Raw genomic sequence first — 13,331 nt, 5'->3', positions numbered from 1 at the left:
TCTTCATTTTGTAGGACCGCCACTCAATGAAAAAAGTCAAAGTATTTTAATAATGTGATTCGGGAATATATGATAGCTCTGTCAAAATAACATTTTAAACCGCCTTGTGATTGTATGGGGTGGGGGAAGGGTGTGTCCTTTGGGCTTCTTACCAGCTGCTGACCAAGTAAACAAACCGACTTTGGAATGAAACGGTGAAGGGATTGATGGACAGACGACACTAGATTTAACAGTAGGTGGGGACCAGATAAGGAGCAGTGTATTGGCAGAGGAGGGAGTAGAGAGGTCAGTCTGACTACGCCTCAGGTAGAGTGGGGACGGCATTTCGTTATTAATAGTGTCTTCGGGAGGAGTCAGTAGGGAACCGCATCCGAACCAGCCATGTCGAGTAAGTACCAGCAATGCTTATTGACACACCTACTCATGCTTACTGGAATGCTTATAGTCAAGATCCAAGTGCTGCTTAACTCCCAAGGCTGTAGGCCTTATATGGCCTTTTGTTGATATTTTTGTCGTAGATCAGGTTTCTCAGCGTCTTTCTCATTTACTTATCGTCCCCACAGCGATCCTATGGAATGTTATGATCAATGTAAATTATAAAGTAAGATTAAAGTAAATAAATAGAGAATATATTTATAAAATCATTTAATCCACACCCAGGCTTTTATTACTGTTTATTCTTGCCTGACATCCTCATCTACTCCAACTAGGACAGGATGGACTATCACTGTTTATGACTAGTGAATAGTAATACAGCACTTTGAATCCTCTGGAATTTGTACCGTAAGCTCACTTGAATACAGCCCGTCTAGAAGACGATTTCATGCTGGTGCAGTTGCATACTTGGACCTTACCTGGTCCTATTCGCCAACAAGATATTTTCAGATTATGTATTCATAAGATCAAAATAACCTTAAGAATTAAGCAATAACATTTTTTATTTCTCCTAATCTCGATTACGATCTATGCTATCTATATTTTCTAAACGAGAATTACGAGCAATGATTTGGCGAGTGTCGAAATAAAACTATCAATTATGATAAAATTTACAGCTATGGAATGATAAAATATAATCATGATTTTAATCTAAAACAATATGATAAATTTTTCTATATATATATTTTTAATTGATAAAAATTTATACATTTACAAAGGTAAATAATTAATATCTAATAAATTATGGATTTGGAAATAGCCTAATAATCAGTATGCACAAATTTTATTGAGAAATACAACTAGACACTAAACAGAAATTTTCATCAGAATTCAAAGTTACTTAGCTAAATACTTGATAAATAAGTTAATATTTAAAAAAAAAAAAAGTGTAAAAGCTAGTTAAATAATTAAAATAATAAATGTTCAAATATTTTCCAAGTTTCATATTTTTTAAATTATTCTACCTTCTGAGTTCTAATTAAAAATTAGTTAAAAAAAACTTTGTTTGATAGAGTATTTGTTAAACTTTGTTTGAACGATTTTTTGAATAGAAGATTTTCACGTTTTAATTTAATTATTATAACTAAATTATAAATATTCAGCTATTATAAAATATACCACTCTTAAGTAATATTTGATTTAATTTATAATAAAATTTCATTTGTCAATTCGCCGATGTTTCTTAAAAGACTCGAGTAATATGTTGACTTCAAAGAATAAAACAGGTTTTGAATTTTGTTTATTTTACCGCCATTGGAACCGTCTTGTCCCCTCTCGATCCACAGTGCTTTTAAAAACCAGTACCTTCACAACCTTCAGTGGTTAAGATCTCTCTGTCTTATGACTTTTTTTTTGTATATACCTCCACGTTTTGAAAAAGGATTATATTTATAATCACACATTAGTGAGTTAACTTAAAAAAAATTAAATCTTGACTTTTAGCAACGTATCTTTACACAACGAAAACAAAATCACATCTTGACAGGACATGGTTTTCTTAAAACCATGTATACAACACAACTCGTATTTACAATACTCTTCTATTAGCAATTTTTAAATAACAACATACAAATGATCAACTATAAAATGTTCTAATTTCTCATCGTCTAAATTATTTTAAAAATAAAAATTATTAAATGTGTCTATTTAAAATTTATTTTATTTTTTTTTTTAATAATTTACTTATTGTTATTTACAACTGTATAGACATATATACAACAAGTAAATTTGCTGTAGGTGTCATAGTGACATGATAAAAACATGTGGAGAATCTACCCACTGATAGAACTCCAATAATATTTCTAGAGGAGAAGATCTCGAGGCCATCTTCTTTTCAGACGCCGAGGAGGATTATTAGGTAATGAAGGAGAAGCCAGGCTAGAAACAAGTGGATTTGGGTGGTTTAGAAGTTTATTATGGAAGGAACGGTATCTGATTCTGGCCAAATCGGCAACATATGGAACATTGAGGTCCTGATGGATGACTTGATTTGTGACAAAGTAAGGAGCATTAAGGATTTCAGACTGTAAGGATTGGATTCTGGAGGAATTTGATGGTTTAGTGGAGCCCCAAAGTTCAACTCCGTATGTCCAGATAGGCCTTATAATAGTCATGTAGATCAGTCTTTTGTAATGGATTGGCAATTTATCAGTCTTTTGTAATGGATTCTGGAGGAAGTTGATGGTTTAGTGGAGCCCTAAAGTTCAACTCCGTATGTCTAGATAGGCCTTATAATAGTCATGTAGATCAGTCTTTTGTAATGGATTGGCAATTTAAACCGTTTGTCTAGTAAATATTGTAATAGTTGGAATCTACGAGCAGTTTCTTGTCTTTTTAGTCTTGTATGAGGTTTCCATGTCAGTCGTTTGTCGAGATGTAGTCCTAAGTAACGGATCTGTTTGACAGGAATAAGTGGGGTATTATTAAAGGATATTGTAGGAGAAGAGGTCATGGGTTTACGTCGAAGGGTAAATGTGATTTGGTGGGATTTATTTTAATCCTCCAGTTTTGGCATCATTCTTCAAGGGTGGTGATGTGGGATTGGAGGGTTTGAAATTTATTTTTTAAATTTTAAACTAGTCATATATTGATTGCTTGATATTTTACTTAATTACAGAATATTTTCGAAATAATTAAAGATAAAAGCAGAAACCATAAAAAGAAATCGATTTTCAAAAAAAAAAAAAGAAACGTTCTTAACCTTTTTTTTTGGCTTAAGTTTTTCTTATCTACTATTTATATTCTTTAAAATGAAATTCATTTCTTCAGAAACATTTTTAATTGAAAAGTTCTTGAGATAACAAGGAAAAAATAATCAACCAAATTCAATGTTTGTTTGGTTATTTAATTATTTAAACTTATTTAATTGCTAAATTTGATTTATACACTTTGTGACCAGATAAAACCATCTTCCTTAAAACATCTGTTTCAGTGGTAGGTGTAATTTTGAGATGATAAAATATCAGATTGTGTTGTATCAATATCACTTTAGAAGAATGTTTTCAGAATAGAATCTAAATTGGCTTGACTGAATGTGTAAAAACTATGTTTAAATTCGTCTGAATGATACAGTCTGTCGATTTGGCAACTGGAATTGCTAGTCTCTAAAAGAAAAACACATCAGTCAGCTTTTAATAAACAAACCAACTTCTTTGTGCTCGAGCAAATATAAACCTATTTTTGATAGAATGAATAATGCTGTTAAAGATTTTTTTTAAAGAGATAAACCTTTCCTTTTTGTTGTAAAAGGTTCAATAGTTGTTTAAAATTTCTGAAAAAAAGCCATACTGTTTAATGTAACAAGCTACATTAATTACACATAATAACTTGTTAAGAAGGTGGGAATGGAGGTAACAGGAAGAATGTTGATAGACAACATAGATTATTTCATCATAAAATATGCTGATTAAGTTAACAGACTAGACCTAGCTATGTTATCTAAACGAGGCAAAGAAAGCTTATCTTTTGTTGTGTCTAAACTACTTGAGATGGGCGTTCCAGTACAGACGAGAGGACTTGAGGCTGTTATAGTTGGCTTCTTCAATCTAATATGTTTCGAAAACTAAAATTGATTTCACTATCATAAACCAAAAAAAAAATTATAACAAAAACATCGAGTGTGTCAATCACACTACTCTCCTTACAGATTTGGATGCAAAATTTAAAATCTTGTTAGTGGAGAGGAAAATTAAGTTCTTTTTACCTAGATTATGATTATAATTTTTTTGAATGTTTCTTTGTGTAGAAAAGTTAATTATCTTCAATAATTTTCAGGATTACTTATAGTTTTTGTTGGCGCTACAGTCAATATAAGCAAGTTTTTAGATTATTTGAATTGAAACAAAGACATCGGAGGTCGAAACTCTATCAAACAAAGAAAAAAAATAAGTCAACCAGTTCCAGAAAAAAAAATTACAATAATTAATGCCCTTATTTTATGGCAGATTGTATTAATTATCTTCAATAAAACAATGAAAAAAAAAGTGACACATAGACAGATATATAAACCGATAGGCGGTAATTTTATTTTTTATTACTCAGAAGGTTATGAATGAAGTATCTGTTGAAAACTCCACATGCAAGAATGAGCCATAGTATGATCAGCAGTTGTCCACAAATCATTTGAGAATCACAGAAAGCAATTATATCCTAATAAACAAGGAAGTTTTGGTTTATTTCTTATGAAGATGTAGTTAGTAGTTAGTGCAGCGAAAGTATCTAGCACATTTTATCTTGCAAAAAAAAAACATTTAAAAATTAAATGCATACGATAAATTGATTTCACGATTGGAATTGACAAGAAAACAGTTTAGGTAGATAAAAATTAATCGAGAAAATTATCGTAATGTTGAAAATGAATAAACTTTCTTTTTTTCATGATAAAACTTTTTGAGGACTAATCATTCTCCTCTGATTCACCTAGTTATGATTCATTGTCAACATCTTTCTCTCGATACACACCATATTACGTAGACCTACTTATTAGGTGGTATGTTTGTACAAACATTATCATAAGATTATAAAGTAAATTTACAGCATATTTTGTATGGCTAATTTTCAATTCATTAATATTAATGACCGAATACCATGTTAGTTTAATATATAATTAAGGAGTCCTAATTAATTGAGAGCTGTCACATATTTTAAACCTGTCTCAGTTTCCTCATGTTGTTCAGTCCACCCATAATTTTACTACAGGGTACCCACTTTTTGAGAGTTTTTGCCTATCGTAAATTTTGTACACGGTGACGATGTGCAGGTGTGAACAAATGCAAATAGTCTTAGAGTTTACGCGTCAGATCAACAGTAGCCCGGAGTGGTTGTGTATCACGCACTGCTTCCAGCTTTCACATACTTGTCAAAATTAATTTCGAACCACTATTAATTTCCCAATTTCAGAACAAAGCGACTTATGATATACATAAACACATAATTGAACAAAAACTAGCAAATAGAAAATAAAAGTGTTTTTAGCATTTTTATATACGCTCGCGAGTGTTGATCAAAAACAAAAATAATTTAAAGATATTAGTGCCGTTCTGAATACCTCGAGCGACGTAGTTTTTGGCTTGAAAATGAGTTTTTCTAAAAATAATTTTATTTACAAGATGACATTGGTCTCCCACAACCTGGCCACTCTTTCCAGAAATATTAAATCAACTACCTTTTTTTTTTATTCTGTACTTTTTACGACCATTTCCTTCTGTTTATTAATTAATTAATTTTTATATTAAAAATACAAAAATATCATGGCTTAGCGCACTGAATATCATAAGTGCAAATCTGTTAAAAATTTCCTTTGTTAAAATGAAACGAAGTAGACCTCCCTAACGATTTTGGTTTTAAGCGATATTTCGGAAAGGGTTCAATGCCGCACAAATATATTATATAGATACAGCATAACAGTAAATCAGTTAGAAGAGTCAATCAAATATAAAATATGAAAAAGAAAACTGCAATAATAAAATATAACATAATATATGTTGATTATATACTATCAAAAGTTAATATATTCAATTTTCAAAAGGAAAGATTTTTTGATAAATTAAAATTCTATATAAAAATTCAGTTGAGTTCAAAATTTAAAATTTTCTCTGTCAAATAGATGTAGCAAATGAACGTTTTAAATAAAAATTTAACTTATATACATTAAATACTGCCATAATAATTTTTATATAATAACTTTGAAAAAGTGGATACATCGATTTTTGATTGAAAACCTATCATTTCTCATTTTTTTATTAATTACAATTTTCTTTTTTATATTTTCCCCCTCGTTGCACACTTTGTCTTTATTGCCCCTTTTCCAATGAACCCTTGATAGGTTCATAATTCTACATTCTAAAAATAGTAAACAAAATCGCAGAAGTCCTAAGATAGAATTAAATATTACAAAATTTTAATTAAACAATAAAAATATGTTAACAAAAAAAATAAAAATAAGTATAAAAATTTAATAGTTTTATTTGTATGTGTATTAAATGAATTAAAATTTTTAAATATTAATTTTGTGAGTTAAAAATTCAATTTCATCATTTTATAATCGAAAAGTAAACGAATAGAATGGACTCTTGTGATATAAACGATGTCAAAGTTCAATTTAATTGAAAGGTTTGAAGAGTAGCATAAAATGGCTTTCCAAAATCTTAAGAGAGAAATGTTACTTTTAATCAATCCAATATTTGTAGGATTGCCAATCATGGATTGATTTTTTTCTTGCTTCTTATCGTATATGGCTGCTGTGCATGGCATTTATCTAAAGTACTATCGACCGGTTTAAACTCACATAAAAAAGATGGTCCGAAATACTGTTAGCATTATGGCAAAAATGATGTGTAGGGTTTGCAGAAGGAGTTAACTCCGTTTATGGTCTTTTTTTATATTGGCCAACATTTGAGAAATAACATCTTCAAGACTATCGTGTCTACTGACTAGTTAGATCGCAAATTATAAAATAAAATTAACCTAGTTTATGAATGTATAAACCAAAATTTCGCACTTTAAACCCGTTATAATAATTGGGCCATTTATAATATACTATATCATGACGGGAATTTGTTCTTTACGTTTGTTTGATTTTCCTCACCTAAATAATTGTTTCCGGGTTATGGTGAAATACGCTTTCAAAATGAGCCGTATCAGAAAAATCACCAAAATAATATTGTTTTAAAAATAAGTTTTTATAATCATTCATTAAAAATACATATGAAGAATTCATTGCCCAAAGAAACTTTACCCACCATAAATATGACCTAATAAGTTTCATTACATAATTCACGAAAAGAAAAAAAGAAAAGAAAAAGAAAATCAACTTTTGAAAACCTTTTACATATAACTGAATTAAATTTTGTATTGTTAAATAAGGCCATAAATTGTATAATAAAGGCCATTCTAGCCATCTTCAATACAATTTCTTCCTCACATTAATTTAAAGTTTCTTTTGGAGGCTATTCTGCTCAGGTCATTTTCTTTATTATAAGTTAAAAGCCTATTTATTTAAAATTTAAAATCATTAACATTTAATTTTCCTCTATAAGATTATCAACAATTAATACACCACCATATAACAAACCATTTATCTTATTTATGGTTTGTTATAAGAAACATTAAATTAATGTGAGGAAGAAATTGTATTGAAGATGTCCTTGAAGATGGCTAGAATGGCCGAAACGTTGGACTGGTGAAAAATAAAGTGTTGAGACAGAAATGGATACGAATTTTTGATTTATTTAATAAATAATTACCTTGTCTCAAGAATTTGAAATAATATAATAGAAGATTATTATTTTGTTTAAAAAAAAAAATACATCTCATTAAACATTGTCTTTCTTGGTGAAAAAAAAAAATTAAACGAATCTAAAAACCAAATTTAAGTTGTGAGATAATTTTGAATGGCCGATGACATTACAATAAGTGTAATGTTCCAACTTCGATCATGGCGACAGAGAAACTAGCATTGTTTTTATTAAATAATAATAATAGTTGTGACTATTTATTTTAAGTGTTTGTAGTATGTGTTTCTCAGCGAATCCGTAGACTGCAAAACAAAGTTTATCGAAATCACGTTTTGCTGAGATGTTGCCAAAATCGGTCCCCTATTAAATAATCCTAATGGCGAATAGTGACAGTTCAATCTACGGCCTGATTTGCTCGTTTTCCTTGACCTGCAATAATGATTCCCTGCTCTCCCAGCTCGAGATATTGTGCACTGTACGACAGATGTTCTTATCTTATCAAAAATACGATTCGATTGACGAGACCAGTTTCAGTAAATGTTTACAGAATATACCACTAAAGAACCATTATTTAATCTTGCATTGAACGGTTAGGGAATGAGATAGCTTAAGATAAAAAGTAAAATTTAGATTTCGCTAAAGAGTATCAAAGTTTGGTCATTCAGGAATTAATGAAATTCTTTAGTTAATTAAGTAAAAAAAATTATAAATTATTATTGTAAAAACACCGTAAGTTAACGTAATAGGGATAATTTTATCTGCAGGATTGGTGATGTACCAGTCGCCGACAACGCTTGCCCTGAATTGAATCAAAACCTATTGTGTAGATAAGGTAACAAATCAGAGGACATTTCAATTGGCTGGTCAAACCAGTTTAATAATTTGAATTTAGAGAACGAGTTTTATAAACCACTGATAATAATGGAACCGAACAATCAATATATACAGTATCAGGTAGAGATTAAATAAGAAAATAATCTATCTATAAAACTTTTCAATTATTTAATAAGCACACAATTAATTTGGAAAAAAAAGATATAATGAAAAAATAAATAAAATAAACAGATAGGTCTCCCAAAAATTCATCTAAGTTACGTGATTTTTGAGTCCTTGCCTGTAGTCTCCAACGATATTCGGTGGACTTGATACTTCAATAAAACTATACACTTTTAAGTATTTTCAAGCACACGTTTTATAGGCCATCGAAGAACCTGCTTCGTGTCGTAAAACTTACATAACATTTGAAACTGCATAGCACACTATGCAAAGCTGATGTTTTGTTAGACCTTCATTTTCAACATCAACCTATCTTGATTTTCATGTTTTGCAGTGAGTCACTTTTTCAGCCTGCATTCTGCTTCGTCGAATAACAATGAGGATCGAATATATTTTATTAAAGGATTAATGTGATAATGAATAGAAGAATAAAATATTTTTTATTTAACATGCATGTTTTTTCCGGGTCGTTGATATGTCTAAGTTGAGTTTGGTCAAGTTTGGAAAAAAGGTTGCTTACCGTTTTCTCTCTTTGTTCTCTAGGAGTCCAGAGATCTTTTATTATGAGCACATCAAGCCATGTAGACTCCACAAGTTAATGTTAAACAAAAAGAAAGTGAGCAGCTGTCAAACTATATAGTGTAATTACGAGTAGTTAATTTGGCATGCGTTCTGAAGCTATATTGAAACTTTCTTCATCATATATAAGATTATTGGAGATATTATTTGTCCTTTAAGAATGAACCTATTTTTGGGAAGCAAATTAAAACTACTTAAATTCATTTTTATCGTGCGCTACGGGGACTCTAGGAGTCCTCTGTAGTCAGTTTGGCTTCATCACCTATGAGGATAATACGACAATGATACTTTCGGAACTTAAGTGAAAATTTGTTTAACAACAACGATGTTGAAAACATCGTTTCGCCAACTATTCTCTTTTTAATTTTGTAAGTATGCTCTAGAAAAGTCTTTATATGGTCCGAAATACCATACTTAGTTTTTTAAAGGTGTTCCATTATTATTATATCTGATCTTTCTCTGAGATATCTGTTGAGCATGTGTGTATTGATTGATTTAATGTATTTGAATTTCAAATATCGTAATCCTGTGTTTAGTTGTTAATGTCAATGTAGTAATTAAAGTATATTCTTAAAATGCAAAGAATTCATCACATGCTTTGAGGAAGGATCGGTTATATCTTTCAAAACGATTCTTCGAAATATTCATGTCAATAAACATTTATTGATATCATACATCGATTGGCTACTCTCCTAAGAGCCGGGGGGGGGGGGAAAGGCAGTTATTTCACCCCCAATTATTCAATACTAGAAACTCTAAGAGAACATTATTTAAAGACGAATAAATGTGATAAAATATTAGATCTAATAGAGGTATATTTACGTTCAATAGTTCTCGAGATATATCTTTTTAAAAAACAACATTTCTTAAAACTACTGAAAGATTAAGAGTTAGTTAATTTTATTCTTAAAATTTTTACATCAAAATATTATTTTGAGTACTGGCAGACATATATACGTCTTATGGTTCCAGAGATATGTTTTTTCAAAAATCAAACTTATTGTTCGAACAACTGTAAATCAATTTATTTTAACAAACATCATGAAAACTACTACTCCTACGAAGATAAATGTAATAAACCCCTTTATAGTCCATTAAACTAGCTTTAATTTGAGTGCAAATGGACATCTGTACGTCTAATGGTTTTGGAGATATAGATTTCTGAAAATAAATTCACTACAGTACATCTTTTTATGAAATGTTGCTTTTTAAAAAGCTATATCTCGAATACTATTGAACATAAATAGCTCTATAAGTGCTCATATTTTAGTAAATTTACTTTACATTAAATGATGTTCTTTTACATTTTCTAGAGTTGTTGGTAGTTTTAATGAAAAGTTAAATTTTTTAACCTTTTGAAACAGACGGCATTTCTTATCCCCCTACCTATACTAGGCAGACTCATCAATTTCGACAAGTAATTATATATAGTTTTCATTAAAGTAATAAACAATTAGGGTAAAATAACTGCCTTTTTTCTCCTCGTTTCCTTGTACTATAAGAGCATGGATATGAAATGGGATTGTCAGTCATTTGATTAGGGGTGTTTTTAACTGTACAGTTGGGGCTCCAGATATCTGATCAGTTAATTCCAGTGCCTTAAAGTATATTTAGCTCAGGGCTTGAAGAGGCCACATGTCAAAAGGGTCCTTGTCTCGGCCAGGATTAGATTAGAACAGAATCTCTTCTGTTACATTTCAATTTAAAAGGATTTCAAAGGATAAAATTATTATTTATACAAAGGAACATCCTTGATTAATAAAATTGTTGCGCATCAAATCACTACGAAAAAAGTGGAAAACAAAATTTTTTTCTTCCTCACTGCGGAAGGTAAGGAAGTTTGTATTCATCCAGGAAGTGAAAAAATATATCCTCGTAATCAAAAATTTCCAATTGCCTTTCATGTTTAGGAAATTTAAAAAAATATTGTTTTGTGTCTGTCAAGTAAAAATTTGTGTTTGGGTCAAACGATAATCGATCGAACCCTAAATCTGATGTTTATGAAATTTTCTGGGATTGAGTTTAACATTAAAGGAAATGTGACTTTCCCATTAAAATAAATTTATTTTAAAAATTACCTAGCTACATTTATTGATGAAGAATTAGTTTTAGATATTAATTTGAAAGGAAAAAACTTTGATGTAATTTCATGCAACTTAAACAATAGATTACCAATATTATTTGAATTTTTGTTATATTTAGTTCGAAATTAGGAATAAGAAAATATTCTATTCTTTTATTGCAGTTATTTGTCCACCTTAAATATGTTGAAATAGCTAATAGGAAGTAACAGTTAAAAATTAACTAATTATAATCAGAAACTCGCCTCCATAATGGACGTCATATTTCAGGCAGGCCCCGATTTCCGGTACATAACCTCTAGCTGGCACCTCATCCTTTTTCAAATTCTCTCGATTCAATTTAAAAATTCAAGGTTATATATTATCAGTTTTCAATTCACAAATACAACTGAAAACGATATATATTTTTTAAAGATACGGATTGTATTTTTTTAATATAATAAAACCGGTCTATAACTGTTATCACACACTTACTTGTACTGATATTATTAGTAGCAGTGATCACATTTTTCTATTTTTATTTTTACAACTGGATAGAAACTAGCGAGGATTTTCAATTCCAGGCGCTTTATAAATATTGCTCGACTAAACCATCTTAAGTCTCCTCTTTCCGTTTTAAGCAAATTTTTCGAAAGTGATACAGGACCTTGGCTGGGGGTCTTAATGGGGCGGGTCCGGCAGGGACGGATTGCCTTTTTTGTGTTATAATCTCCTCATGTGAGAGTGTGACATGTACGTGTATGTGTACATCGACCAAACTACTCGCTGTAATTGTCTGTTTAAAAAGTCAGATATGTATGGCTTCCACAAAGGGCGAGAGTAGCAGGTTCTCACGCAATTTTCCAATTTCAGGCGCTTTTTAAATATTGCTGGATTAAACTATCTTAAGTCTCCTCTTCTCGTTTTAAGCAAATATTTTTTCGCGTTATGATCTCTTGTGAAATTGTGACATGTACTTTTCCCCGTTCCAATAATCCACTGGCGCAAGCCAACAATTTTCACAACCTTCAATGGACCCTTCACCTAACCTTATAATGCCAAAAGGCAATCCAGGGTATCATACCCAGCTGTACATATAGCATACCTCACTATATGTACGTATCAATTACTAATTTAAATCTTTTTCAGGAGGGTACGAAAAAGAAAAAAAAAACATGTACTTTGACCAACCTACTCACTGTAATTGTTTGAAATGACCTTTACCTATTATATCAATATCTTGGAATACTGTTTATTGAATATTAATAATACAATCCGCCATTAAAATTTATAAATAATAAATAATAATTATTATTATTATTATTAATATTGAGAATGAATATTAATAATATTCAAAAAAGAAAAAGGAAACAAATGGTAACAATTAAATAAAAATTGAAATTAAGTGAAAACAAATGCATATTCCTACGAAATTGTCCACTGTATCTCAAAAACAATAATGTCTATAAAGTTGAAATTGTTAATGGTGAGTTTCCTTATACTGTCTGTATATGTGCAATTAGCCTGAGTTTCAAAATTTTGGATTTTAAGTGGTTTAAAAAAACAATTGTTAAACAAAAAAAAATTAGGCAAATTAGTCTCATTCATTTGAAAGATAATCAGAATATTGGAAGATTATTGATTGACCGTGTGTAAAGACGAAAGGAATATGGTCCGGGTGCGGTCAAAAAAACTCAAATAGTAGAATTATACTATTTTATTGAGCCAACGTTTCGCCCCACGTTGCAGGGCTTCGTCAGGGCTAAAACTCCTCCCACTCCTCCCAATACCAACGGTCACTTTTGTTTTGACTGCCGTCAAAATAGGTATACATTCTGTCATATCATTTGATTTGTATTCTTTTTTCTTTTTGCATCTCTTTATTTGTATTTTCTTTAATATTTCTTTTCTTATCTATCTGTTACTATTACCCTTTACATTTACTATTTACTACCTTTAATTTTTCTTATTATATCTTACTTTTTTACATTTTATACCCCTGTTATTTTACACTTATGTTGTTGTT

The 13,331-nt window shown here is 30.2% G+C and overlaps 1 protein-coding gene across 1 annotated transcript in view; it reads left to right on the top strand.

The window, feature by feature from the left end:
* Nucleotides 1–232: 232 nt before the first annotated feature.
* The window catches only part of Gyg (Glycogenin), a gene marked incomplete in the record, with an annotated part of 65,407 nt that continues 52,308 nt past the window's right edge, over nucleotides 233–13,331 (top strand). The window contains 1 exon segment of the mRNA XM_067051120.1: nucleotides 233–388. Coding sequence (XP_066907221.1) covers nucleotides 382–388 — 7 coding nt within the window.

This window comes from Halyomorpha halys, unplaced genomic scaffold (genome assembly GCF_000696795.3).
Source record: "Halyomorpha halys isolate HHAL.00 unplaced genomic scaffold, Hhal_1.1 Scaffold708.1, whole genome shotgun sequence".
Taxonomy (NCBI): Eukaryota; Metazoa; Arthropoda; class Insecta; order Hemiptera; family Pentatomidae; genus Halyomorpha; species Halyomorpha halys.
The sequence above is the reverse complement of the archived record's forward strand: the minus strand, read 5'-3'. Positions and strand labels throughout refer to the sequence as shown.